The sequence below is a fragment of the Coffea arabica genome, chromosome 8e (genome assembly GCF_036785885.1).
Source record: "Coffea arabica cultivar ET-39 chromosome 8e, Coffea Arabica ET-39 HiFi, whole genome shotgun sequence".
NCBI lineage: Eukaryota > Viridiplantae > Streptophyta > Magnoliopsida > Gentianales > Rubiaceae > Coffea > Coffea arabica.
Genome location: NC_092324.1, coordinates 2166074 through 2193788, shown reverse-complemented (window position 1 = coordinate 2193788; position 27715 = coordinate 2166074). Strand labels below are relative to the sequence as shown.

General features: G+C 36.9%; 1 protein-coding gene and 1 long non-coding RNA gene across 2 annotated transcripts; both read left to right on the top strand.

Annotated features, from left to right (window-relative positions):
- The first annotated feature begins 19058 nt into the window (after positions 1-19058).
- Positions 19059-21914, top strand: LOC140013000 (disease resistance protein RPM1-like). Its single transcript, XM_072061859.1, has one exon. The coding sequence runs from the start codon at positions 19059-19061 to the stop codon at positions 21912-21914; it is 2856 nt and encodes a 951-aa protein (XP_071917960.1).
- A 3778-nt stretch (positions 21915-25692) lies between these two features.
- Positions 25693-26828, top strand: LOC140013028 (uncharacterized). Its single transcript, XR_011820090.1, has 2 exons — positions 25693-26378; positions 26461-26828. It is a non-coding gene; the product is annotated as an uncharacterized lncRNA (long non-coding RNA).
- Positions 26829-27715: the final 887 nt, after the last annotated feature.

Sequence of the window (27715 nt, the reverse complement as noted above, 5' to 3'; positions counted from 1 at the left end):
ATGCAAGAGTGTCAAAATGAGAAATCTACAGATGCTGTTGAAAAAGAAGCCGAAATGGAAGAAATGGAACCCCAACCGCAACCCATTCAAGTGAATGAATCCAGTGAACAATCTCCAAATGCGGTGACATCTCCTCCACTCCTTCATCAATATTCTCCTGACTCTTACTCTTCAATTCCTGTTAATGAAATTGACTTTATTATACCAGACAATTTTGAATTTCATGACAGGAATAAATTAAGAGTGGCGATGGCAAGATATTTTGTGCCAATAAATGCAAGTGAGGGAGGAGTGAATGGAGAATGCAAATTATCATCGACTCGTTTGGCGCCATTTACTAGTCCATGGAAGCCCGTAACTCGTATGCCCAAAGATTATTCTATCTACGAGGGCTATCAGGACTATGTAGAGGATGAAGCAATGAGACGAGCCACAAGATTTTATCCTCCATGAAAAAAAACGTGATAATGTCTAGCCAAAGACAGTAAAGAAAGGCGCTCATTGGGAGGCAACCCAATTGTTTCTTTTAATTGGTTGTTGGTTTCGTGTCATAGTTTAAATCTGTTTTCCTTGAATTTGACTGATTTTGGGTGTTAGTTTTCGTTTTTGCTGCTTTATAGGTGCCATTCAGTCATGACGCGCCCGCGTGGTGACGAGCAGGAAGCTCACGATCAGAAACTTCAAACTTCTGGGAGCTCTCTTGCCCTCATGACGTGCCCGCGTGGTGACGTGCAGAAAGCTCACGACCTGAACTTCTGGGAGCTCTCTTGTTCTCTTGACGCGCCCGCGTCACGTTCGCGGAAAAGGTAAGAATTCAAAAAAATAAAAAAAATAAAAAATAAAAAAAAAGAAGAAAAAAAAGAATTTTTTTGAATAAATGAAATGATAACAAATCAAATAAAAAATAATTAAAAAAAAAGAGAAGAAGAAAAATCTTTCCTCTTAACCGTAGCAAGAGAAAAAAAAAAATTCCTTTTTCTTTTCTTTCTCTTCTTTTCTTTCTTTTCCTTTCTTTTTTTTTTTCTTCTTCTTTCTTTCTTCTTCCCCTGTTTCTTCTTCCCTCTGCGCACGCCGACGCCCCGATTGCCGCCGCCCTCCTCGCGGCTGCCAGCTCTCTCACCCGAGGCCGCGCCTCCCTCTATCTACCGTAGCTCCATCGCCACCACCTCGCGCGACCAGCGTCGCGCCGCAAGCCACTCCACCTCACACCAGCTCATCTTCCCCCTGTTGCCGCCCAAGCCGCCAACTCCGCTGCCCAATCTCGCGCGTGGCGAGCCATCCACCAGCGCAGCTCCCTCGCGTGCCTCGCCCTTGCTCACGGCCGCATCACCACCTCATCCGCCACCAAGCAACTGCACGCAGACCCTGCGGTCTTCTCCTTCTCTGTCGCACAGCTCACCCAAGCTCCGGCTCACCGCCGCCACTACTATGGACGCTGTCCACCATCACCACCTGTCAAACAAATTGACGGGTGGAGGTAGTGCTGTTCACCTCTGTTTCTAAATTTTTTTTTTTCTGGATTTTAAACTGCTGGAGTTGTTGCCATTTTCTTGTGTTTTTGGGTGGATATTAGCAAGTGGTATATTGCTTGATTTTCTTTACCTGTGCCTTGCTTGGAGTTTCTAGTGCATGTTTGGGGCTGCCTTGGGAGTTATTTGCCACAATTGATTGCCATTTGGTTTCTTCTATTTCTGGTACTGCTTGTGCTGATGGATTTATCAGTGTTTTGGGCGGCCTATTCGAATTGCTTCTTCCCTATGTGTTTGGTCAGCTGTTTGCTTGAAAACCCAAACCCTTGTGCTTATATTTGCTCCCAGTTGAGTTATGTATTGGACTTTCCAATTGGTGACAACTTTTGGGCTTTAGGGGTGAGTTCATTTTGTCATTATTTGCTACCTTGTTGGGGTCATTTTTGGTTTCACCTGAGTCTATTGTCCTGCCTTCTGTCTTGAGTCCATTGGAGTGAGTAATTTCTGCTTTTGTTTGTTGATTTGGAAGGCTACTGTGCCACTTTCATTGCTTATTGCTTAGTGATTATGTCTAATTAACAATGTGCATAGCATGGCGCAGAATTTGGCAGCATTCATGTAGCATGCGGGTCTTATACCTCAATTGGGTACCTCTATTTGGTTGGCTGCGTTCTTATTGTCCAATATCTATGCTGTTTTCATTGGAATTGCTGATCTTGGGTTAAGACTTTAGCTGGCCAACTGGAGCCATTTGTTGAGATTTTGGGTGAACTGCAATACTGCACTTGTTTGTTCAATTGGGAGTTTGTTCAGTGCGCATTCTCTACGCCAAGTGGCAAGGATGTCTCAGAACTCGACTTCCCTCCACTGTTCCCTCCTATCCCTTAGCTGTTCAACAGGGAAGTTTCATTGTTCTCTTCGCTTTAATTACTTTATTACCTCCATTGAGGACAATGTAGGATTTAGGTGTGGGGGGAGCAGTTATGGTGCTAGTGTCTTTCATTCATTTTCTTTTTCTTCTTTTTAGTGATTGGCTCGTAAGTGCATGCCAAGGTTTGATGTTGGATTATTGCCTCTATTTCTGCTATTGCCAATTTTAATAATAAAAGGGTATCAAGTTAATGTGGTTGAATCCAAAAACATCTCTTTGGTGAATATCAATAATTGTTTTACTCTTATAATTTTTTGTTAACTTTCCTAGGAATAGGGAATGATTATTGGCATTTTCATGTGAATTGGTCCGGTTATTAATTTTAGTTCTCCATGTTTGAAAATGAGGCTAGCTGATGCAAGTTTTCTTTTGGTTCTTGTGTTATATTGAGTTTTTGTGATTTTTAGTTATGAATAAATTTGACTGTACTCCGCTATTAGTTACTACTGAGTAACCGGGGATCTGCACCTAAAAGTGTTGATTCTCGCGTCAAAAAGTAGTAATTGCTATGAGTACGTGGTCACGTGGCGATAGAAGCTGAGTAACCGGGCTCCTTCATCTGGCCAATGTTGGAGTTCGCGTCAAAAGGCTCAAATGGCTAGCGACTAAGTCTTTTGTTACTATTGAAAAAAAAAGAATAAAAAAAAAAAGAAAAGAGAGAAAAAAATCAATCAAAAAAAAATAAAAGAAAAGTAGAAAAATGTGCTAAAAAAAAAAAAAAGTGAAGGTTGTGATAGTCAGCTTGCCGATTTATGGATTTAATGTTGAGATTTTGGTTAATAGTTGGACCATTTGCTGATAAATGTTGCACGTCATTCCTTTTTCTTAGATTAGTTAACCTGAAATTGGAGAAATTTGTGGTTTAGAAGCTAACCGGAGTGATGTTTCTTGGATCTTAATCACTGATGCTTGATATATATTTTTCTTGATATCTTGGCAATATGATAGATAGAGCAACAGCCGTTATCAAATTTCGGTATCTGTGTACTGTTCTTATGCTTGAGGACAAGCATGGTTTAGGTGTGGGGGGAATTGATAGGTTGCAATTTTGTTATTTATTTTATTATTAATTTCCCCTATTACCTGACTTGATGTGAATTAATTATTAGATTCTACTCATTTTTCGTAATTTATATTTATTTCAGGGAGTAGAACAAAAATATCACAATCAAGGCCAATTTGACAGTTATCAAAAAAGAGTTCAAGTAGCAGGCATCTAGGGACATTTTTGGAATATCAAACCACAACCCTTCTTGGTAATTGGCCCGCAGACAGCATTAAAAGGAGGAGGCCGAAGTCTTCTTGGGCTCTCTCGAATTTTCTTCCTCTCGGAGGGGAGCCGCCGCACAATGGCGAGGCATTAGAGTAGAATGCTTCAGAGAGGAAAGGATGGCTGGCTTTGCTTAGTCTTTCGTCTGTAGCTTAGGAGCTTTATTGTTGACTTTTCCTGGAGCTTTGCTTTTTACTTTTCTTACGCATGGCAGGATAGCTTAGCCGTAGTACTTGACTTTTTCCTGTTAGCTTTTCCACCTTTTAGCTTGTAGCAGTTTCGTTTTCTTCCTTGGTATGAGCAGACAAGTTAACGCATTAAACCATCTGATGCAATTTCGGTTTTCAGTACTCCTTCAAACGAATTGAACTTGGGCATTTGCCCAATTGATGGCTGCGTCTCTCTCTGCAATTTTGTTTGGGCTTTGTTTAGCAACAATGAACTAATTTCCCTTGTCTAGTCAAGGGACAACGGATGCTTTGGGTCGCCTAAAATTGTGAGATCGTTTTAATTTAATCTTTTCCTTTTACTTATTGGTATCCGCATATTTCTTGATTGCTATACTTATGGTTATTTAATTAATTGATTGTCTTGGATCCAGATAATTAGTTGATTGGGTAATCTATTGTCAATTAGGGCATTAAATCCGTAATTGTTTAATTGCTCTAAAATAGTGACAACTGGCATGATTAGGTTTGTGTCAGGGGAATACGCGGGCTAATCTAAAATAACCCTGGTAGTGCGTTATTTGGTTAGAATAGGGCTCCTCTAATACGTAAGGCAATTGGGAAATTAAATTCTATGGGCGTACCTAGGATTATTTCTCAATTAGAGCAGTGATTAACGGGCGTACCTTGATCACCGACACAGTATGGAGGGGTTGACTGCCATCGCTTGTTTGGTAGTTATAACCTATTTATTGATAAATAATTGGAATTATCTTTGCTTATCGATGATCAATTGGGTGAACCATTGCTGAAGTTATTCCTTGGCTAGATCCTTAATTATCACTCATTAGATTTTAGTAATTTGTTATTTAATTTTTAGTAGTTTCTTAGATTTTAGTTGAATTTCTTTGATTGTCACCTTCTGCACAAAAACACCCCCCTTGTCACTGTGAATTTGAAAAGAAATAATTACTCCCAGTCCCTGTGGATTCGACCCTTCTCACCGCTATTTACAGAAATCACTTTTAGTTTGAGCAGGTTTTATTATTGCACAGGTTAGAACAACCTGTCAATTTTTGGCGCCGTTGCCGGGGACTGGTGCCAGATTAATTTGTTTCTTTTTGAGTTCATCTTGTTTTCATTTTCTTTTAATTTATTTTTCCTCTTATTATTTTTTATTTATTTATTTATTTATTTATTTTTGATATAGTTTATGACTTCTAACACTCCGTATTTTGGTGATGTATTGGATTTTATTTCCAGGCAAGGCGATGAGATTTGTTTTTTTTCCTGAGTTGGCATATGCAGAGGCAGTAAACTCTATTAGAAAAAGAATGGCTGCTGCAACCTGTAAAATTTGTTATGCCATGGATCATTCAACAGGTATGTGCCCCGAATATCAAGATAATCTGAGTGTCTCATTCGATAATTATGGAGAATTTTCACCCTGGTCTCAAACGTGGTATGACCCTAATCCAAACGGGTATGATCAAGGATGGTGGGATAATTCCAATTTTGATTATACAACGGGGCCAATGGATTTTCAGCAGTATGAGACTCATGTTTTTCCTAATGATCAATGGGCTGTTGCAAATTGTGGAACTTATTTTGACTCAGGTTATTCAACTGACACATGCCCCGCATTTCAAGACAATCTAAGTGCTCCAATTGATACTTTTGGAGATTTTCCACCCCAATATCAAATGCAGTATGACCCTTATTCAAATGGGTATGATCAAGGATGGTGGGATAATTCCAATTTTGATTATGCGACCGGGCCAATGGATTTTCAACAGCAAGAGTCTCAACAACCATCGTCCCTGTCAGGTATGTCTTTTCAAGAATTGGGTGAATTATTTATTAATACATACAAATCCCAACAGGAGACACAAAGGAGGAATGAGATGATGAAGGATGCAATGAGTTATCTGGCGGATCAACTATGTCTATTGACATCCAGAATGAATCGATTGGCTTCTCAAATGGAAGAATTGCCCTCGAAAACCATTGTTGATCTAGAAGAAAATGAGAGTGCAATTTGCCTGACTAGTGATGAGGAGATGCAAGAGTGTCAAAATGAGAAATCTACAGATGCTGTTGAAAAAGAAGCCGAAATGGAAGAAATGGAACCCCAACCGCAACCCATTCAAGTGAATGAATCCAGTGAACAATCTCCAAATGCGGTGACATCTCCTCCACTCCTTCATCAATATTCTCCTGACTCTTACTCTTCAATTCCTGTTAATGAAATTGACTTTATTATACCAGACAATTTTGAATTTCATGACAGGAATAAATTAAGAGTGGCGATGGCAAGATATTTTGTGCCAATAAATGCAAGTGAGGGAGGAGTGAATGGAGAATGCAAATTATCATCGACTCGTTTGGCGCCATTTACTAGTCCATGGAAGCCCGTAACTCGTATGCCCAAAGATTATTCTATCTACGAGGGCTATCAGGACTATGTAGAGGATGAAGCAATGAGACGAGCCACAAGATTTTATCCTCCATGAAAAAAAACGTGATAATGTCTAGCCAAAGACAGTAAAGAAAGGCGCTCATTGGGAGGCAACCCAATTGTTTCTTTTAATTGGTTGTTGGTTTCGTGTCATAGTTTAAATCTGTTTTCCTTGAATTTGACTGATTTTGGGTGTTAGTTTTCGTTTTTGCTGCTTTATAGGTGCCATTCAGTCATGACGCGCCCGCGTGGTGACGAGCAGGAAGCTCACGATCAGAAACTTCAAACTTCTGGGAGCTCTCTTGCCCTCATGACGTGCCCGCGTGGTGACGTGCAGAAAGCTCACGACCTGAACTTCTGGGAGCTCTCTTGTTCTCTTGACGCGCCCGCGTCACGTTCGCGGAAAAGGTAAGAATTCAAAAAAATAAAAAAAATAAAAAATAAAAAAAAAGAAGAAAAAAAAGAATTTTTTTGAATAAATGAAATGATAACAAATCAAATAAAAAATAATTAAAAAAAAAGAGAAGAAGAAAAATCTTTCCTCTTAACCGTAGCAAGAGAAAAAAAAAAATTCCTTTTTCTTTTCTTTCTCTTCTTTTCTTTCTTTTCCTTTCTTTTTTTTTTTTCTTCTTCTTTCTTTCTTCTTCCCCTGTTTCTTCTTCCCTCTGCGCACGCCGACGCCCCGATTGCCGCCGCCCTCCTCGCGGCTGCCAGCTCTCTCACCCGAGGCCGCGCCTCCCTCTATCTACCGTAGCTCCATCGCCACCACCTCGCGCGACCAGCGTCGCGCCGCAAGCCACTCCACCTCACACCAGCTCATCTTCCCCCTGTTGCCGCCCAAGCCGCCAACTCCGCTGCCCAATCTCGCGCGTGGCGAGCCATCCACCAGCGCAGCTCCCTCGCGTGCCTCGCCCTTGCTCACGGCCGCATCACCACCTCATCCGCCACCAAGCAACTGCACGCAGACCCTGCGGTCTTCTCCTTCTCTGTCGCACAGCTCACCCAAGCTCCGGCTCACCGCCGCCACTACTATGGACGCTGTCCACCATCACCACCTGTCAAACAAATTGACGGGTGGAGGTAGTGCTGTTCACCTCTGTTTCTAAATTTTTTTTTTTCTGGATTTTAAACTGCTGGAGTTGTTGCCATTTTCTTGTGTTTTTGGGTGGATATTAGCAAGTGGTATATTGCTTGATTTTCTTTACCTGTGCCTTGCTTGGAGTTTCTAGTGCATGTTTGGGGCTGCCTTGGGAGTTATTTGCCACAATTGATTGCCATTTGGTTTCTTCTATTTCTGGTACTGCTTGTGCTGATGGATTTATCAGTGTTTTGGGCGGCCTATTCGAATTGCTTCTTCCCTATGTGTTTGGTCAGCTGTTTGCTTGAAAACCCAAACCCTTGTGCTTATATTTGCTCCCAGTTGAGTTATGTATTGGACTTTCCAATTGGTGACAACTTTTGGGCTTTAGGGGTGAGTTCATTTTGTCATTATTTGCTACCTTGTTGGGGTCATTTTTGGTTTCACCTGAGTCTATTGTCCTGCCTTCTGTCTTGAGTCCATTGGAGTGAGTAATTTCTGCTTTTGTTTGTTGATTTGGAAGGCTACTGTGCCACTTTCATTGCTTATTGCTTAGTGATTATGTCTAATTAACAATGTGCATAGCATGGCGCAGAATTTGGCAGCATTCATGTAGCATGCGGGTCTTATACCTCAATTGGGTACCTCTATTTGGTTGGCTGCGTTCTTATTGTCCAATATCTATGCTGTTTTCATTGGAATTGCTGATCTTGGGTTAAGACTTTAGCTGGCCAACTGGAGCCATTTGTTGAGATTTTGGGTGAACTGCAATACTGCACTTGTTTGTTCAATTGGGAGTTTGTTCAGTGCGCATTCTCTACGCCAAGTGGCAAGGATGTCTCAGAACTCGACTTCCCTCCACTGTTCCCTCCTATCCCTTAGCTGTTCAACAGGGAAGTTTCATTGTTCTCTTCGCTTTAATTACTTTATTACCTCCATTGAGGACAATGTAGGATTTAGGTGTGGGGGGAGCAGTTATGGTGCTAGTGTCTTTCATTCATTTTCTTTTTCTTCTTTTTAGTGATTGGCTCGTAAGTGCATGCCAAGGTTTGATGTTGGATTATTGCCTCTATTTCTGCTATTGCCAATTTTAATAATAAAAGGGTATCAAGTTAATGTGGTTGAATCCAAAAACATCTCTTTGGTGAATATCAATAATTGTTTTACTCTTATAATTTTTTGTTAACTTTCCTAGGCATAGGGAATGATTATTGGCATTTTCATGTGAATTGGTCCGGTTATTAATTTTAGTTCTCCATGTTTGAAAATGAGGCTAGCTGATGCAAGTTTTCTTTTGGTTCTTGTGTTATATTGAGTTTTTGTGATTTTTAGTTATGAATAAATTTGACTGTACTCCGCTATTAGTTACTACTGAGTAACCGGGGATCTGCACCTAAAAGTGTTGATTCTCGCGTCAAAAAGTAGTAATTGCTATGAGTACGTGGTCACGTGGCGATAGAAGCTGAGTAACCGGGCTCCTTCATCTGGCCAATGTTGGAGTTCGCGTCAAAAGGCTCAAATGGCTAGCGACTAAGTCTTTTGTTACTATTGAAAAAAAAAGAATAAAAAAAAAAAGAAAAGAGAGAAAAAAATCAATCAAAAAAAAATAAAAGAAAAGTAGAAAAATGTGCTAAAAAAAAAAAAAAAGTGAAGGTTGTGATAGTCAGCTTGCCGATTTATGGATTTAATGTTGAGATTTTGGTTAATAGTTGGACCATTTGCTGATAAATGTTGCACGTCATTCCTTTTTCTTAGATTAGTTAACCTGAAATTGGAGAAATTTGTGGTTTAGAAGCTAACCGGAGTGATGTTTCTTGGATCTTAATCACTGATGCTTGATATATATTTTTCTTGATATCTTGGCAATATGATAGATAGAGCAACAGCCGTTATCAAATTTCGGTATCTGTGTACTGTTCTTATGCTTGAGGACAAGCATGGTTTAGGTGTGGGGGGAATTGATAGGTTGCAATTTTGTTATTTATTTTATTATTAATTTCCCCTATTACCTGACTTGATGTGAATTAATTATTAGATTCTACTCATTTTTCGTAATTTATATTTATTTCAGGGAGTAGAACAAAAATATCACAATCAAGGCCAATTTGACAGTTATCAAAAAAGAGTTCAAGTAGCAGGCATCTAGGGACATTTTTGGAATATCAAACCACAACCCTTCTTGGTAATTGGCCCGCAGACAGCATTAAAAGGAGGAGGCCGAAGTCTTCTTGGGCTCTCTCGAATTTTCTTCCTCTCGGAGGGGAGCCGCCGCACAATGGCGAGGCATTAGAGTAGAATGCTTCAGAGAGGAAAGGATGGCTGGCTTTGCTTAGTCTTTCGTCTGTAGCTTAGGAGCTTTATTGTTGACTTTTCCTGGAGCTTTGCTTTTTACTTTTCTTACGCATGGCAGGATAGCTTAGCCGTAGTACTTGACTTTTTCCTGTTAGCTTTTCCACCTTTTAGCTTGTAGCAGTTTCGTTTTCTTCCTTGGTATGAGCAGACAAGTTAACGCATTAAACCATCTGATGCAATTTCGGTTTTCAGTACTCCTTCAAACGAATTGAACTTGGGCATTTGCCCAATTGATGGCTGCGTCTCTCTCTGCAATTTTGTTTGGGCTTTGTTTAGCAACAATGAACTAATTTCCCTTGTCTAGTCAAGGGACAACGGATGCTTTGGGTCGCCTAAAATTGTGAGATCGTTTTAATTTAATCTTTTCCTTTTACTTATTGGTATCTGCATATTTCTTGATTGCTATACTTATGGTTATTTAATTAATTGATTGTCTTGGATCCAGATAATTAGTTGATTGGGTAATCTATTGTCAATTAGGGCATTAAATCCGTAATTGTTTAATTGCTCTAAAATAGTGACAACTGGCATGATTAGGTTTGTGTCAGGGGAATACGCGGGCTAATCTAAAATAACCCTGGTAGTGCGTTATTTGGTTAGAATAGGGTTCCTCTAATACGTAAGGCAATTGGGGAATTAAATTCTATGGGCGTACCTAGGATTATTTCTCAATTAGAGCAGTGATTAACGGGCGTACCTTGATCACCGACACAGTATGGAGGGGTTGACTGCCATCGCTTGTTTGGTAGTTATAACCTATTTATTGATAAATAATTGGAATTATCTTTGCTTATCGATGATCAATTGGGTGAACCATTGCTAAAGTTATTCCTTGGCTAGATCCTTAATTATCACTCATTAGATTTTAGTAATTTGTTATTTAATTTTTAGTAGTTTCTTAGATTTTAGTTGAATTTCTTTGATTGTCACCTTCTGCACAAAAACACCCCCCTTGTCACTGTGAACTTGAAAAGAAATAATTACTCCCAGTCCCTGTGGATTCGACCCTACTCACCGCTATTTACAGAAATCACTTTTAGTTTGAGCAGGTTTTATTATTGCACAGGCTTCGACAACCTGTCATTAAAAACAAGAGAGAGAGAGCAATTGGTCACCTTAACTTTCCAAATAACTTCACACAACAACTCACAAACACTAATTGAAGAGGTTTTATGGAGAAATTGCAGGTTTCAATGGTTGGTTGGATAGATTTGAGCTAAATGGAAGCAAACCTTGAAGAGTTTCTTTCTTTCTTTTGGAGAGAGAGAGCCGGCCACTTGAAGAGAAAAGAATGGGAAATTTTGGTGATTTTTGGTTTATTTAAGTCAAATGGTAAGACCATGAATAGTGGTCTTAAAGGTAAACCACTTAAATGGTGACACTTGTCACCTTTTATTAAATGCTTACCTAACTTGTCTCTCTTATACCAATCCACTTAGCCTCCTCTAATTATCTCTTAACATCCGGTAAATTAATTCCAGTATCCAAAACTTAACCTAGTTTGCCGAATTTTGCCGAACTTTTCGCACTAGTGGGTCCCACGTCCGGTACACGCTCTTAATTTCGAAAAATCTATTTGATACTAGAAAAATCATCTAAAAACTATATCTGCTCCTTAAAATTATCTAGAAATTTTCCTACTCACGAAAATGCAGAAAACAAGCCATGAAAAATAATAAAACCTATAAAATGGGAAAAATACGGGTTCTCACACCTGCTTTTGTGGGTCAGCACGTTTAGTCAAAGAAGGAACCCAATCAATTGAAATCCAATTGAAGTCTTGTTGCCAAATGACTCTTCACGTGCAAATTGGCTAAGTCAGTATTGTTCCAGAATTGTCACCCGCGAAGGAATCTCCAAATATTTGGAAGTTTGCACGTGGCCAACAATCCCGCAAATCCGGCTTTGGACATCATACTTAGGCGTGCCCACGTCTAACTGACAGGAAGGCTTCAAAAGTTAATTTTCCAGCTCCTTTTGCCCCTAAATGCTGCAATTCGCATAGAACACAAAATCTCAGTAAAATCCACCGATTAGTGCAGTATTTAGTCCAAATAAATAGGAAAAGCACGTGAGAAGACCGACTAAACTGCACTCTATCAATATCATTCTTTGTTCTGTTGATTTTATCAAATTTGGGGAATGCCAGCATCTAAATGTTTATCAGTCTGTGGTTTTTATTAGGAGGAATTGATACATTGAGTGGAAAAGGAATATTGATGTGTAACTTCAATACAATTCTCTTTCCCAGATATCTAGTATGCCTCTATATTTGATTCAACAAATATAAATTCTACAAAATGTGTCAGAAACACAATACTATGCTTTTGTAATTTGCAATTTGCAATTTGCAATTTGGTGGTGTAAAAATGTGAGAATTGAGTCTTAATTCACCTAGCAATAAAAGTACAATGCCAACTCGAAGGGATAAAGTACAATGCTAATTTAAGTGTACAATTCTTTATATTAAAAATACCCTCTAAAGTTAGTATTTCTACTCAACCATAATTTTAGATATAATAATTTCCTAAATAAAAATGCGTAGTATTAATAGATTTTTTTTTTTAAAAAAATGTACACATGTGTGCTTATTTCAAAAATATAAATACATAATAATTATTATTTTTTTTACAATAAGTTATTGTATGTAGAAGACTTAGTGTACATTTTTTTAATGTGCCAAAAGCATTAGTGATGCTAGCGTCTATGGAGAGTTAAATCATGCTCACAAATGGTAGGATCAAAGGAAGATTGTGGGTGAAGACACTTGTCAAAGAGTTACGTTATGCTCACAACCGGAGAGCTACATCATGCTCACAACTGGTAGGATGGATGCAAATTGAATGAAGCCCAAGGGCAGATCAACTAAAAAATTGTAGGATCATACAAATTGAATACGTCCCAACAAATACGAACTAGTAGAAAATACCAAGATCTGAATTTAGAATTCTAGATCTTGGAACTTTAACTCTAGTTAGCTGGGAAGTATGGATAGGCATTCATGCTCTTTTCTTTTCTTCGTTTCAAACGTGAACAGATTCGATAGGACCCCAATTGCTGATCTTACTTGGCATTTGACTATTTGAGACGCAGTTAAGCTGTCCTCATCTTTTGTTCGTCCATAAAAGAAGCGCAAAATTCAGCAGCCATGCTTCAGTAACTCCAATCAGACCATAACGCGGCCAGGCTGATATCATTAGCCAATGTGGCCTCTCATTGAGAAATGTCAGCTATTTCTGCGCATGTCGCACTCCAGTTTGCAACCTAGACTCTAATCAGATCGCCTACATGCATTCTAGCATTTGTGTTTTCAACGTGTACTTGGTGAACTCTCAACTTGCTCTACACCAATGATTTGATTCTTTTTTCAATTTTAGAGTGGCTTCTACAACTGAGGTGCTAATCGTGATGCATGAAAAAGAAAAGTTTAAATAATAGTAGTATGATGCCGACAATACTAAGCTTTGATTCTAAAAAAGGTTATTTTTTTTTGTAACATGCACATAGGCCTATGTCCATGCACTTCCAAAGTTACATCAAGTTGTGAAATCACAACATTTTTGCTAGTTCTTCTCATGGAGAGAACACTCCCGCATTACTTTCCTCTTGCAGTTCTGCTCCTGCATATTAGGAAATTGGCTTAATTTCTTTTAGGTAAGATTCTTATTTGGTGTGGGAAGTAACTAGTTTTCTAATTGGATTTGGTTACTTGAAGTAGTAGTCAAGTAAATTCCTATTTAGCTAGATACTATTTTCTACTCTATATGAGTTTAGAAAATAGTATTGATTTCCAATTGTTATTTGGTTTTTTGGCAGTAATATTCTCTATAAATAGGTGGGTTGACATACTACAAGATACACACAAGAGACACACAAGAGAGATACAAGGGCAAGATGTAGCCTTATACTTGGGGTGTGAGAGAGGGTTCTTGGGAGATGAGAGATGGTATACAAGGGTTGGGCTTGGGTTCAAGTTGTATTCTTGTATAGGGTTTTCCTCTCATAATAAAGAACGTGTTTCTCTCCGTGGATGTAGGCTCAATGGGATATCAAGTGTGAATCAATATCCCACATCGGAAAGAGATGAGTAGAATACTACATGTGTGCTTAGAAGCCAATATTGTCACCGATCAATCTGCTCTTGTTGCTTTGAAAGAGCACACATTATCAGACGCCTAACTAGTCCTGGAAGACTACTAGACTGCTAAAACTTCTGTTTGTGAGTGGATTGGAGTCACTTGAGGCATCCAACATCATAGAGTAACTGCTTTAAACATATCATTCATGGGGTTTGACAGGCAGCATTCCTCCCCATCTGGGGAACTTGTCTTTTCTTGTTTCTTGGACCTGAGTTGTAACAATTTCCAGGGCAATCTCCCGGGAGAATTTGTCCCGTTTGCGATGCCTGAGGTTTATGAACTTTAAGCTCAACAACTTCACTGGAGATATCCCGTCATGGTTTGGTTCCTTTCCTGAACTTAAATTTTTGTTGTCAATTAGAATAACAGCTTCACTGGATTTATCCCTCATTCTCGAAGCCTGAAACATTGGAACTATCATACAATCCTTTACAAGGTAAGATTCCTGAAGTGATGGGAGGTCTACAAAACCTGAGGGTACTAAATTTGCAGTATAACCAGCTTACAGGGTCTATAACATCCTCCATTTTCAACATTTCAACGTTGGAAATTATTGCCCTCTCTGGAAATAACTTACCTGGTAATCTTCCTCTAGACGCGTGCAATGATCTTCCAAGTCTCACAGGGCTTTATTTAACTTCAAATAAGTTTGTGAGATTTGTGAAGTAAATTTTTTTATTTGAAATCAAGGCAATCCAAACAAACTCATGAATTTAGCGGACAGATACCAACGGAAATATGGAACCTTGAAGAAGCTGGAGGGTTTATATCTTGCCCGGAACAGTTTAATAGCTGGCTTCCATTTGGAGGGAAATTCACTTTCCTCTGCATCACATGTTACTGGAAACTCATGGCTGGCTTCCATTTGATTCAGAACTGTCATTTTTGCTATGAGGAGAAAGAGGGGTGGGTGGGTGAGTTGCTTTGAGTTGGAAAACTTGGTCAGACACCATTGCTTTATTCGTTCCCTTGTTAAATAATTCGACATCATTGCCTTTGCACGATGCTTCGACATCATTGCCCTTGGAGTCTTTCCTCTTTAACTACTTAAACACAGAGGTATGTTTATACCAAAAATTTGGTCAGACACCGTAATGGAGTGGTTTGTTCCTAAAGTTTCTTTGATATTCCATCCGTTTTTAATACAAACGTGCCCAGTTTGGATTGTCATTTTCTGTCATAAAATTGTGTCATTTTTCGTAATCATATGTTTTTATTATTATTATTATTTTACATATATTAAATCGTTACAATAATTTTTTCATGAAAAATGACGAAAAATACAATTCAAATGGGGCAGACCAAGGGACAAACAATAAAAAAAAAGGAGAAATTAGTTCCATAGAAGGAGGAGGTTATAGATGTCGGCAGGAGGAGTAGAAGACCCTGTTCTTAGCTTTATTTCTTCGTCAATGAAATCAATAATGTCCAGTCCAACGACTCCAACCGCGTTTTAACTTTATTCCTTCCCCTTGTAAAGAACCCACAGTTAGAAAGGTGCTCCTCCATCTTTATCCGACCAAAGGACCCACAGTTGAAAGCAGGTCTTGAAGACTGATCACCCCACCAATTGCACAGTCTTCTTAATAGCTTCCATGATTTTGTATTGTAGCAGGTAAGGCAGCTTCGTCTTTCAGACCAATTTATTGAAATGAATTCCTAACAAAATTTTAGGAATGGGTTCAAAAAATTAATGAAGTATTGGAAAAACACTTTAGCACAATAAACCTGGAAGCTAAACATGAATTGGACACAAAATTTAGTTAAAAAATAAGTTTCCATATGAACGTATATTGTGACTCTTAAGAAAAAGAAAACGGCTCATGGCTATCTAAATGAAAATGACAGGTGCGAAGTGTAGCAAGTTGAAATAAATAAATAAAAATGACAAAAAATTGAAATTAAATGAAGGTAAGAAACTCATTTCTTTTCAATAACAATACAAAAGGATGCCAAACATCTTGGATGTTGTAAATTTTATTTTTTATTATTTTTTTCAACATTAAGAATAGCACTATTCTATGCTAACAGAGACCGAATTGAATTACATAAGCTCTATATAGATGACTTGACACATCATCTAGATTTTTTTAACTATAGGTTGTGTGATTTGAATTTCTGACATATAATCCGATTCCTGTGTGTAGTTTCTAGATCTTTAATTTACTTTACATGATCTTTTGACTTATGAAATTATGAATTTTCTTAATTAAGAATGATTTTTTCCAAAAAAAATGAAAAAAATATAGCTGCCTACTAGAGTAAAAGAGAAAAAGAGGGCTTACATGCTCGTGTAGCATCATTTTTCGTCTCTATTAATATGCTTGGACAAATATTGATTAACAAAGTAAAACATCTCTACTCCTATATTTGAATTAGTCTATGTCTGGATAATATATTTGAACATAAAAAAAAATATGTTTACATAGTTTTTGTGTATGTTTTAATGTGGATACAGAGTTACAAATGTCATTATGTAGTTAGGATTAAAGTTTACAAAAATTAGTTCTCTGAAATTATTTACAATAATTGAAAAATAAAGTTAGTTTCGAAACTAATATAGTTTTAGGTCGCATAAAAATTTATTAGACATATTAGGTCAGTTTTTACACTTACAAGACATTTTATTTTTCAATTCCCAATCAAAAGATATATTGGATTATCAAATAATAGTTGATACACAAGTAATGAGACTAAAAAATTCAAGTGATACTACTGATTGCATTCCCTCTATTAATTGATTGTTTTGAAATATCACACTTTAGGGATGAGTTTGGCACGAATATCACCAAAATAAATAATTGCAATGTGCAACACAGGTACTAGTGTAGAGAAAAATGCCAGACTTTTGGTTCCTTTGCCCAGGAGTCCGGACTAGGGTTTGGATCTTTTTGTAATCATAGTCTTCCTGAATAATAGACATGGGTTTATTAGTACTCATCCAGTCTAAATTTCATCTTTCATGCATGCAAACTGTTATCAAAGATCTTTTTAACCCGAAACAAAGTTATTACTCATGAAAATTATTTTTCCATTCGAAAAAAAGTTTTGATTTGGAAGAGAGTTTCTTATTTAGGGATGACTTATCCAAATAAAACATTTAACAACAATGGAAACTAATCGCCAACAAAGGGCCCTTTGGTCGGATAAAGATCATGCAAAGTAAATTAAAGATCTAGAAACCATATGAACTTGCGTTCAAGGAAGTAGATGGTTGTATAAATACGGCAACTGGAAATCTAAAATAAGAGGAGGAGCAGAACTTAAAGTAAAAAAATCATAAATCTAGTTAAATCAAGAAACAAAGCAGATTATTTATTTGAAAATGCATGATCAATTTGGATATTTCAATAGATTATCTTAATCACAAAGTCTCTTTTAATCATAGTTATTAAACCTGGCCCGGAGAGGAACCTGGTGAAAGAGGTGGGTTAACGGGTTACTGGTTCAAACAGTGGGTGAGTGGTCCAACCGGTGGGTCACTACATATATTTAAATATTATGTTTTATAATTTTTGATATGGTTAAAACTATAATAAACTATAATAAACTATTTTTGATATGTTATAGTAAATACTTAGTTAGTCCAATTTATTATAGAATCATTAATTGTTATAAGAATTAACAAAACCTAAATTTAATTAGTAATCCACCAAACTTCAAGAATAAAATTTTATCTAAGTGTAATTATCTAGTTTATTTTTGAATTTTAAGCACAAAAGGTTATTAAGAATAATATTTTTTTAAAAATGAATTGTGTAATATGTTATTTTTTAAATCCATTTCATAATTTATAGAATTTAGAGAATAATAAAATTTTATTAAAAGATTCCAAACAAATATTGTTTTGAAGAAATAAAATAAGAAAAAAAATCTAATATATAATATAGAAGGAGTGAATAAGCACCAAGTGAGCTGCTAGGCTAGTGGTGACTGCGCGTAACTTTTATGCTTGAAGTTTGAGGTTTGAATCAGCATTGGAGCATTTTCTAATCATTTTTATCCCAAAACCGGGTTCCTTACAAACCGTCCGGTTCAACTGAGTTGACCGATTGAACCGTCGGTCCGTTGAAAAGTCAACGGATTTGGTGCACAAACGATCCAATTACAAACCCAGTTCGGTTTCATGGCCGGTTCACCGGGTTGATCGGTTGAACCGCCAGGCCGGGTTGGTTTAATAACTATGCTTTTAATGATTAAAATGGTTTCACAATTTAATTCATATTGTTGATTTTTTTTGTTTACAGCATTTTTTTATGTATCCAATTATTAATTAATAAGATTCTGATGACAATTTTAAGGAATCCACGTATTCATCACATTTAGGATATGGGACACCCATATTCTTTTTTTTTTTTTGCGTAAATCTTAAGTTTGAATGTGTCTTTACGATATTAATTGGTATTTGATTGAGTTAATAGGGAAACTTAAATGATATAAATGAGATGGCAGCAAAAATGATATAAATGAGACATTAAATTAATTGGCAAAGTGAAGGGCATAGAAATGAGCCACGTCATGATTGAGTGGTACAGATATTCCAACAAATTTTGTAATCCTTCATTGCCAAGAAATTTGATTCTTTTTAATGTACTCCTTACCATTTTCTGCAATTTCTTTTTTTTTTTTTGCTTAATTTGCATGCTGTTCATAGTTCCTAAGGTTTCTTTGATATTCCATCCGTTTGTATTACATACTAATTTTTTGCAACAAATACGAATTTTTATTGCAAATACTAATTGGTCAGCAGAAATTAGTTCCAACCGCATGCACCGTATTGGAAGGAAGGTTATATATGTCAGCACCGTATTCGATGAAAAGACTTTGTAGCAATGAAATCAATAACTTTATTCCTTCCCCTTGTAAACTTTATCTTTATCCTTTATCTTTATACTAATTGCACTCGTGTCTTCTTGATAGCTTCCATGATTTTGTATTGTGGCAGGTAAGGCAGCTTCGTCTTTCACAATCATGTTTCTTGCTTTAGTTTCTTCTAATTGGTTAATTCTTTCTTTTTCTGTTTGACGCGGTTTTTCTTTTTGATAAATACTGCACCATATAGCATCGAAGTTCATCAGCTTATGAATCTATAGCCTCCTCTTCCTTCTTCCTTTCAAGATACTACCAAGTGGACTGTCCTATAAACCAGAAGCCTCCTTCCCCAACATTCTTAAGTTAGAAAGAAACACTGAAAATGGCAGAAACAGTTCTCTCTTTTGTGCTGCGTCAACTCTCAACTCTTCTGCGCGACGAGGGACGACTATTGGGAGGGCTTCAGCAAGAGGTTCAATTCATCAGGGATGAGTTGGAGCAAATGAGAGCTTTCCTGCGAGAGGCAGAAGCAAAAGAAGAAGATGCTCAACCCACGCTCCAACAATGGATCAAGCAAGTGCGAGATGCTGCTTATGGCACTGAGGACATTCTTGATGAATTTGTAGCTCGCTTTGCTCGGCATCCCGCAACAGGATTCTACGGCTCTGTTCGGAGAATTTTCAGCTCCATCAAGAATTTGAGAGCTCGTCATCGCGTTGCTAGCGAAATACAAAGCATCAAGTCCCGAATCAAAAGTATTTCTGAAGCTCATCAAAGATACCAATCCGAATATGGTATCTCTGCCCAAGCGTCCAACTCACTTTCGGCTGTGAACAACACAACCTGGCGCTATAGCAGAGATGACGCACTGCTTGTGGAAGAAGCTAAATTAGTTGGCATTGACCAGCCCAAGAAACGTCTTATTTCTGAGCTCCTCGAAGGGGATGATCACCAACTGAAAGTTGTTTCAGTGGTTGGTATGGGAGGACTTGGCAAAACTACCCTAGTGAAAAAAGTCCACGAGGATCCTGAAGTCAGAAGGCATTTCCCAGTCCGTGCTTGGGTAACTGTCTCTCAAACATGTGACTTTCAGTACCTCCTGAAAAACTTGATTCGGCAGTTACACGAGGAAGGGAAGAAACCAGTCCCACAATCGATCGAGTCCATGACTACCACTGAGCTGAAAAAATTTGTCAAAGATTTTCTTCAACAAGCTGAAAGGTATGCAATTGTTTTTGATGATGTATGGGACGTGGAATTTTGGAATACCATCAAATTTGCACTGCCCGAGAGTAGCCACGGCAACCGTGTCATGCTAACAACTCGAAAAGCTGATGTAACCTCTGCCTCTTGTACAGAATCTCTAGGTTATATCCACAGAATGGAGCCACTGTCCTTTGAAGATTCATGGACCCTGTTTTGTAACAAGATCTTTAAAGGAAATAGTTGCCCTGGCCATTTGATGGATGTTGCCAAAGGTATATTGGATAAATGTGAGGGCTTGCCCCTTGCGATTCTTGCAATCAGTGGGCTTTTGGCTTTGAAAGATGTAAACAGAGCAGAGGAATGGGAGATGGTTCGACGCAGTCTTGGAGGTGAATTAGAAGGCACCGGTAAGCTAGACAGAGTTAGAAAGATACTCTCTCTTAGTTATGGTGATTTGCCTTGGCATCTAAAGACATGTCTGTTGTACACAAGCATCTACCCAGAGGATTATGCAATGGAATGCAATAGACTAATTTATTTGTGGATTGCTGAAAGGTTTGTAGAATGGAGGGAAGGAATAAGTATTGAAGATGTAGCCTGGGCTTACTTTAGTGAACTCGTCAATAGAAGTTTAATTCAAGTGACTCGTGTGTTTTATGAAGGAATGCCCGACACTTGTCGAATCCATGACCTATTGAGAGAAGTTATCATTTCCAAGTCAAGGGAACAAAACGTAGTCACAGTTACTACTGGACAACCAATGATGCGGCCGTCCGACAAGGTACGCCGTCTTGTAGTCCATAGTAGTAGCAGTAACAACACCCAGCACCACCAACAAAGACAAAATAATTGCTTTGACCACCTTCGTTCATTCGTTACGATTGAATCCACGAACCAGCTACTATTCAAAACGCTGTTATCGGAAGTTTTAGGGAGCAGTAAGCTGTTAAAGGTTTTGGATTTCGGTGGTCAAGAGACCCAGGAGGAAATACCAAATGAGATTTTCAAGATGTTTCATCTCAAGCATCTGGACCTATATGGTACAAGAGTGGAGAGAGTCCCGAAAGCCATTGGAAAGCTTCAACATCTGGAGTATCTGAATTTGGGTAACACCGGAGTTAGGGAATTGCCCATGGAAATTCTAAAGCTGCAAAAACTTCGGTTTCTCAAAGTATATCAACAAGTTGATTCTTCAGATGATGATTATGGATCTCACGGATTTAAAGCTCCATCGAATATGGGAAGGCTTCTTGCCCTAGAAGTATTAGACTGCATAGATGCAAGTAGTGGATCCGCAATAGTTAAGGAGATAGGAAAGCTGACCCAATTAAGACAGCTATATATTACAAAGTTAAGAAGAGAAGATGGAAAGGAGCTCTGCTCCTCCCTTGCCAACCTCACCAGTCTTCGGGAATTAAGTGTTTATTCAATTGGAAAAGGTGATGATCACGAGATAATCGACCTAAATCATCATCATCCTTCTCTTTCTTCTTCTTCGTTTCTTCAATCTCTTCGTATGCTGATTTTGTGTGGCCGCTTAGAAAAGATGCCACAATGGGTAGCTCGTCTTCACGGCTTGGTAAGAATAGATTTGGACTGGAGCAGGTTAAGGAGTGAGGAGGATCCGCTTGAATCCCTCCAACATTTGCCCAATTTGGGTGAAATCAATTTCTGTGGATCTTACCAGGGAGAAGGGTTGTGTTTCAAGACTGGAGGGTTCCTAATGCTGAAGATGATGCACCTAAAGAGAATGGAAGGGTTGAGATGGATGAGAGTGGAGGAGGGTGCATTGCCTCGTCTCCAAAAACTATTTTTGCAACAACTTCCGTTACTAGAGGAGTTACCTTCGGGCATTCAGTACTTGAGCCATCTTCAACTGCTGGGTTTGTATGAGATGAGTTCTCAATTGAGAGAGAAGCTGTTAGAGAATCAGAAGGAAGAAAGTGAAGATTACACAACAACTTCCGTTACTAGAGGAGTTACCTTCGGGCATTCAGTACTTGAGCCATCTTCAACTGCTGGGTTTGTATGAGATGAGTTCTCAATTGAGAGAGAAGCTGTTAGAGAATCAGAAGGAAGAAAGTGAAGATTACACAAGAATCGCACACATTCCTGAAATTCTCATTGGTTACTATACAGATGATAGGATATGGAGAGAGCACCAGCTATGGGAGAAGAAGGAGAAGAAGAAGAAGACATAATCATTCCTAGCAATAGCAGCTGCCGAGGCTTCCCTTTCTCTAGTTTGTACCCTCCGTGTTGTGGACAACACGGCTTCCTCTTCTTTTGTTTTTATTTTTTCTTAATCTTTTTTCCCTTCGACATCCATGAGAGAAGTTCATCATCTTGTGTGTCTTACCTTCTTATTTATTATATGTATCGTATATGATGAGTGATATTGTTGTTATCTTTTTGTTTCTTGATCTTTTCTATCTGTAATTGAATGGAGAGACCGCTGGCTGTGGGCGGAGAAGAGGAAAACATATAATCTTTCCTAGCAAGTAGCAGCAGCAGCAGCAGCAACTCCCCTTTCTCTGGTTATGGAATGTGGACGACATTGCATCTTTTTTTTTTTTTCTGTATTTTACCTTATTTATTGCATACTACATCGTGTATATTGTGTGATGTTGTTAACGACTTGATGTACTGTATATTACTCTTTTATTTATTGTTTCTTGATCTTTTCTATAATTGATTTAGCAAACGATCAAGAGGTTGGCAAGTTAGAAGTGTATTGATAATATCTACCGTTTCATTAAAAAAAAATCTAAATAATAACATTTAAATTTTGGTAAGAGATAATACATAAACCCAATTTGGTTTGTCCTCACTTGTACTTGTACAACCTACATTAACAATGGTTCATCTAATAAATATAGCGAATATTGGATATACACCCTAGTTTACTATATGACTCATTTTACGTGGTAGGTATTTTCCATTCTATTCTTTCCTTCCTAAATTTGCCAATGTCTAAAGTCACATTGTATATGATATGAGATTATTCATCATTGACTAGTATAATTACTATGTGCTAATAAACCTACAATGTGTATCACTGTTTCTTAAAAACATTTTTACATTGAAATTAAATTTAAAAATTTCTTCTATTATTGGTAATTAAAATTAAGAATTTCCCACTTACAACTATATTTACCAATCATTTTCTTCATCTCCAATTATTGTACATGTCAAAATTATCTTCAATTATTATATTCTTATGCGTGATAATTAAAGCTAACTATATTTTATATACATATTGGAGCTGACGGGCATGATGAGCCATAAGATAAGAGTAAATGGAGAATGAGCGCTCTGTGTACTTTGTGGCAAAGGAACTGAAGTTATGAAGAATAAACTGAAGTTGTTAGGAGTCACAATACTGTTTAGCACTGCATCTTGATAAATTCTTCTTACGGAAGACCCTGACTCATAATTGGCTTCTAAATTGTATCTTCCAATTTCGTGCATTAATTCAAGACTACAGTTTTATTTGGCAGGTACAATCCCTCAAGAGATTGGTAATCTTTATAACCTGAAGCTATTAATAAGAAAAAAAAAAGCATGATGAGTCTTTATTGTGAGTGTAAGCAAAAACTGATATTAATTTTTGTGATGCCAATATTGTTCTTAACACTAATAAATGGATAGATTACATTGCATTTCCTTAATAATTAATAAGAGTTATACTAACAGTTACAAAGAAACATTTCTTAAATTGTGGTGATTCCGGTGAATGAAACAAAAAAAAAAAAAAAGAACAACCAATTCATTTCATTTCATCAATAATTAATATCAATTATGCCAACAATTACAAGAATGAAAAACATTCCCTTGAGTTATAGTGAATTAAATTGAAAAAAGAAGAACAAATTTAGTTTATAAATTATTAAAAGAATATGGTGAATCTTAGTGGTTAATAGTGTAAGCAAAAAATGATATTAGTTTATGTGATGCCAAAATTACACTCCTTTCTAATAAATGGACAAATTGCGCTGCATCTCATCATTAATAAATACTATCAAACATGCTAGCAATTTACAAAAATGAAAAATTCCTTACTTTTCTACTTGCCAAAAGAAAGAAGAACAAATTTAATTTACAATAAACAAGTTTAGACAGTACTTCAAACATGAAACAAAATATAATAAATTGGTATTATGAGTCTTAAAAAAGTACCTTGAGTTTTTTTTTAGTTTTTGGATAAAAGTAAATTAAGATTTAAGAGCACCTTTTTAATATGCGTATATTAGTTTTGAGTAAAAAAAAAATTTATTACAAAAAAACAAAGAAAATGGAGTAACAAGGTAGGCAAAGAGTTTTATGTTGGGAATTTATTTATTTAAATTGCAATAAAGATTAAATTTAATGAACTTCATCAATCATATTCTTGTAACAACTAATAGTATTAAACTACAATTAATGAATATTATGTTCATTAATACCAATCAAAATAATAATTACAAAGCTAAAACATCCCTTCGAGTTGTGGTGAATTAAGCCAAAAATTTTTTTTTATATAAAATATCAATTTCAAGGAGTACTTCAAAAGTGAATAAAATATATCCAAGTTCAAATTGACTATTATGTAATAAATAACCTTAATGTCTTACAATTTTTAATCATATAAACTCTGTAACCATAAAACATGTTATCAATGCGAAATACAAATAAGTTTCACCAAATCAAAACATTTCTCTTCAAAGTTAAGCTATTTAAATTCGAACAATGGAATTTAAATATATTTAGATACTATTATAATAACAATAGCACTATAGATCATTTGATAATCCACCGTTGGCAAATAATAATAATAATAATTAAAAAATCTCACTAAAACTAATAAACATTTCATTGAATGACTTAAAGGGGAGCAACAAATTATTCAAAAAATTAAAAATTTAAACTCAAATGCCATAAAAAAGAACATTTAGGTCATCTTAATTTAACCAAAGACAAAAATATTGATACTATTACAAAATAAAAGTGCTCTTGGAACAAAGAATAATTTATTGCTTGTATATTTGTATTGGTTAGAGCAAACTAAACTCAGAAAAAATATAAAATAATATAAATATTAAGTATCACATTTTTATCTCAACTACATTTATTCCTAATACTAGTAAATCCTGTTTTTTTTTTCTGTCAAATAGTAAATCCTGTTGATACTAGCAATGAAGTGGAACTCGTATTCATTTCCAGCATAATTAATTGAAAAATTAAAAGATGATAATTATGCAGGCAACCAAGATCCGATGCTTACGATAAGATTTAGCAACATGTGAGCAATCAAGAACGATTGGTTGGCTTTTTGTTTGATTAATAGCAAATGTTTAAGTTCTACTCTGTCAAAAACCAGAATATGAAGAAGAGATTTCTAATCAACTTCCTTCTTTGAAATTCAGGAAGCTGGCTTTTAATAGATAAGATTTGAACCCTTATATTCTTCAGCAAATTCCTCTTTATTTGACTACACATCATTTGACCAAAAGAAAAACATAATAATAAAAGTACAACCCCATTTTAGTCGAAAAATCATTGCAATTATCTATATATCTACCACTTATTTGAAAAAGAGGTGGGTGGGCAGCAGCGCGTTAAAGCCTAAAGGGTGCGCTGGTAGGTGAAAAACACCACTCTTTTGACATTTGAAGGTAATTTATGAATTTCTTGGTTCCTCTCTGCATTTCATTCATAATTTTATATTCTTTTCCAATTTTGGCCGCTCTGCCGTGCGCTTGATAGAATAAGAGTAAATTGCACCAAATGTCATTAAATTATTCACTTGTACTACTTTTGGTCACTAAATTAATTCCTTAGCCGAAAATATCGCTAAACTAACCAAATTATATGTTTTTAGTTATTCTGTCTTAATTCGATCGTCAAAAGAAATAGAATGGCTATCACGTGGCTTGCAAGCGTGCTTTTTGGAGGCAAAATCACCAGGGTAGCTTTGGTTGAAAATTGTCTTCATAAACAGCCCTTCGACATTACGGACAATTTCATTCACCAAATCTAAACCCCAATGCTCTTGTCAATTTCTGCCCAAATCTCAAGATCAAGATGCAAGGAACCGACTCCGACTCGCTACTGTGGGATGAAAATCATTTTGAAGAATCTGGGAAATAAAGTCGGATTAATGAAATAAATTTCTTTACCTGTTCTAATATGCACCTGAGAGGAAGGGGAAAGCAAGCTGATCCAATCACAATTTCAGCATCCCTTCATAGAAACCCAATTCCCGCATTTCACATCTAAACTCCTAGAGGCTGATGCACCCATCAAACCGGGGTCATTTCACATGGATTTCCCTGAGCCAGATCCAGAGGATGCCAAGATTGCTCGTACTACAGAAATAAGGTTCTAGAGACTTGGGAATCAAAATGGACTTTCAAATTCATTACTCGACATCAAGATCAATGCTAAATGAGCCAGAAGTCTAGCATCATCTGGTAGTCTAAGAAGCTTAACCGCTGTGGGAATCCTTGTCGGCTAAGTAATTGGGACCATTTTTTCATGTTGTACGCCAAATGTTTGATATAATGTCCATGCTAATAGTGCTACTATTTCTTGTTCAGGAGGGTGTGATCGGTGCGAGATAGCATTTGGGCAAAAATAAATGACTTAGCAAGAAACACACAAAGGAAGAGCGCCTTCACTGTGTAGATAGATTTTAAGGAGCCTCAACTTGCCTACTTTGCATTTGAATTTGCTGCAAGATTGTCCAAGAATTTCATGCAATCTTTATACTGGGATGCTGCTGAGAAAAGGAAATCAACCTAGGACTTGCTTGACTGATGAACTTCGTCTTCTATCTTTCACTTGCATCTTCAGATTTTCTATTTAGTTTCAATTCGATTTCACAGGAGAAATGGAGAAAATTTTTTCACTCAATTAAAACTGAGAGGAATTCCAGATTGTGAATTAAACGATTGACCTTTGTGTCCCTTTTGTCCACTTGAAATGTTTGGACGATTTTGTCCTTCAAACCCTACATGTGCAGATCATGTGACAGCCATTCTATCTCTTTTGAGGATCAAATTAGACAGAATGACCCAAAACATACAATTTGGTTAGTTTAGTAACATTTTCGGCTAAGAAATTAGTTTAATTATCAAAAATAGTAAAAGTGAATGGTTTAATGACATTCGGTGCAATTTGCTCAAAGAATAATTCTGACCTCACGAGTCATGAGGTCCTTCTTCCTTTACTTTATTGTTTGCCCCTTTTAAGGCCTCCTTTTGAGTTTTGAATACTTGCAGTACCATATAAATAACAAATTGGTGTACAATACTCTATCCTTCTTAAAAAATTTTTGGAGATTCCTATTTAAAAATAGAGTATTGCTACAAGAAAATCACTACATATCTAGATGACTTACCATTTAGGGAGATGGTGAAATAAAAAGCAAGGATGGTGAAAGAAAAATCAGGTAACAATAGAAGAGAGAGAAACATAAGATTATAACGCATATATCGTGATATATCTTGTTTAGTATTGTAGATCATTATTGTTAGCATTAATGCATGTGAACGAGTTTTGCCCTCATATAGATATACCGTAGGTAAATGATTAGGTAACCATAATCATATTGCAAATGACCGAATGAGACTGGCAGAGAACAGCATTTTGCTATCGCAAAAGGTTCTTTCACACTGGAATGAGCTCAGACAGCATTCAACTCTCACATTTCACATCTCAGACAGCATTATTGTCATCAATAAGCTGGCTCCAACTCATGATTGTCATCTTTGCATTATTTTGAAGCCTGGAACCCCACAATTGCATAAGCAGAGTCTTACCCAACTCCACCACTTGCAGATTCCCATCTAT

Excerpts from the sequence above, each read along its gene's own strand:
- LOC140013000 (XM_072061859.1), top strand. The coding sequence starts at position 19,059 with ATGGCAGAAACAGTTCTCTCTTTTGTGCTGCGTCAACTCTCAACTCTT.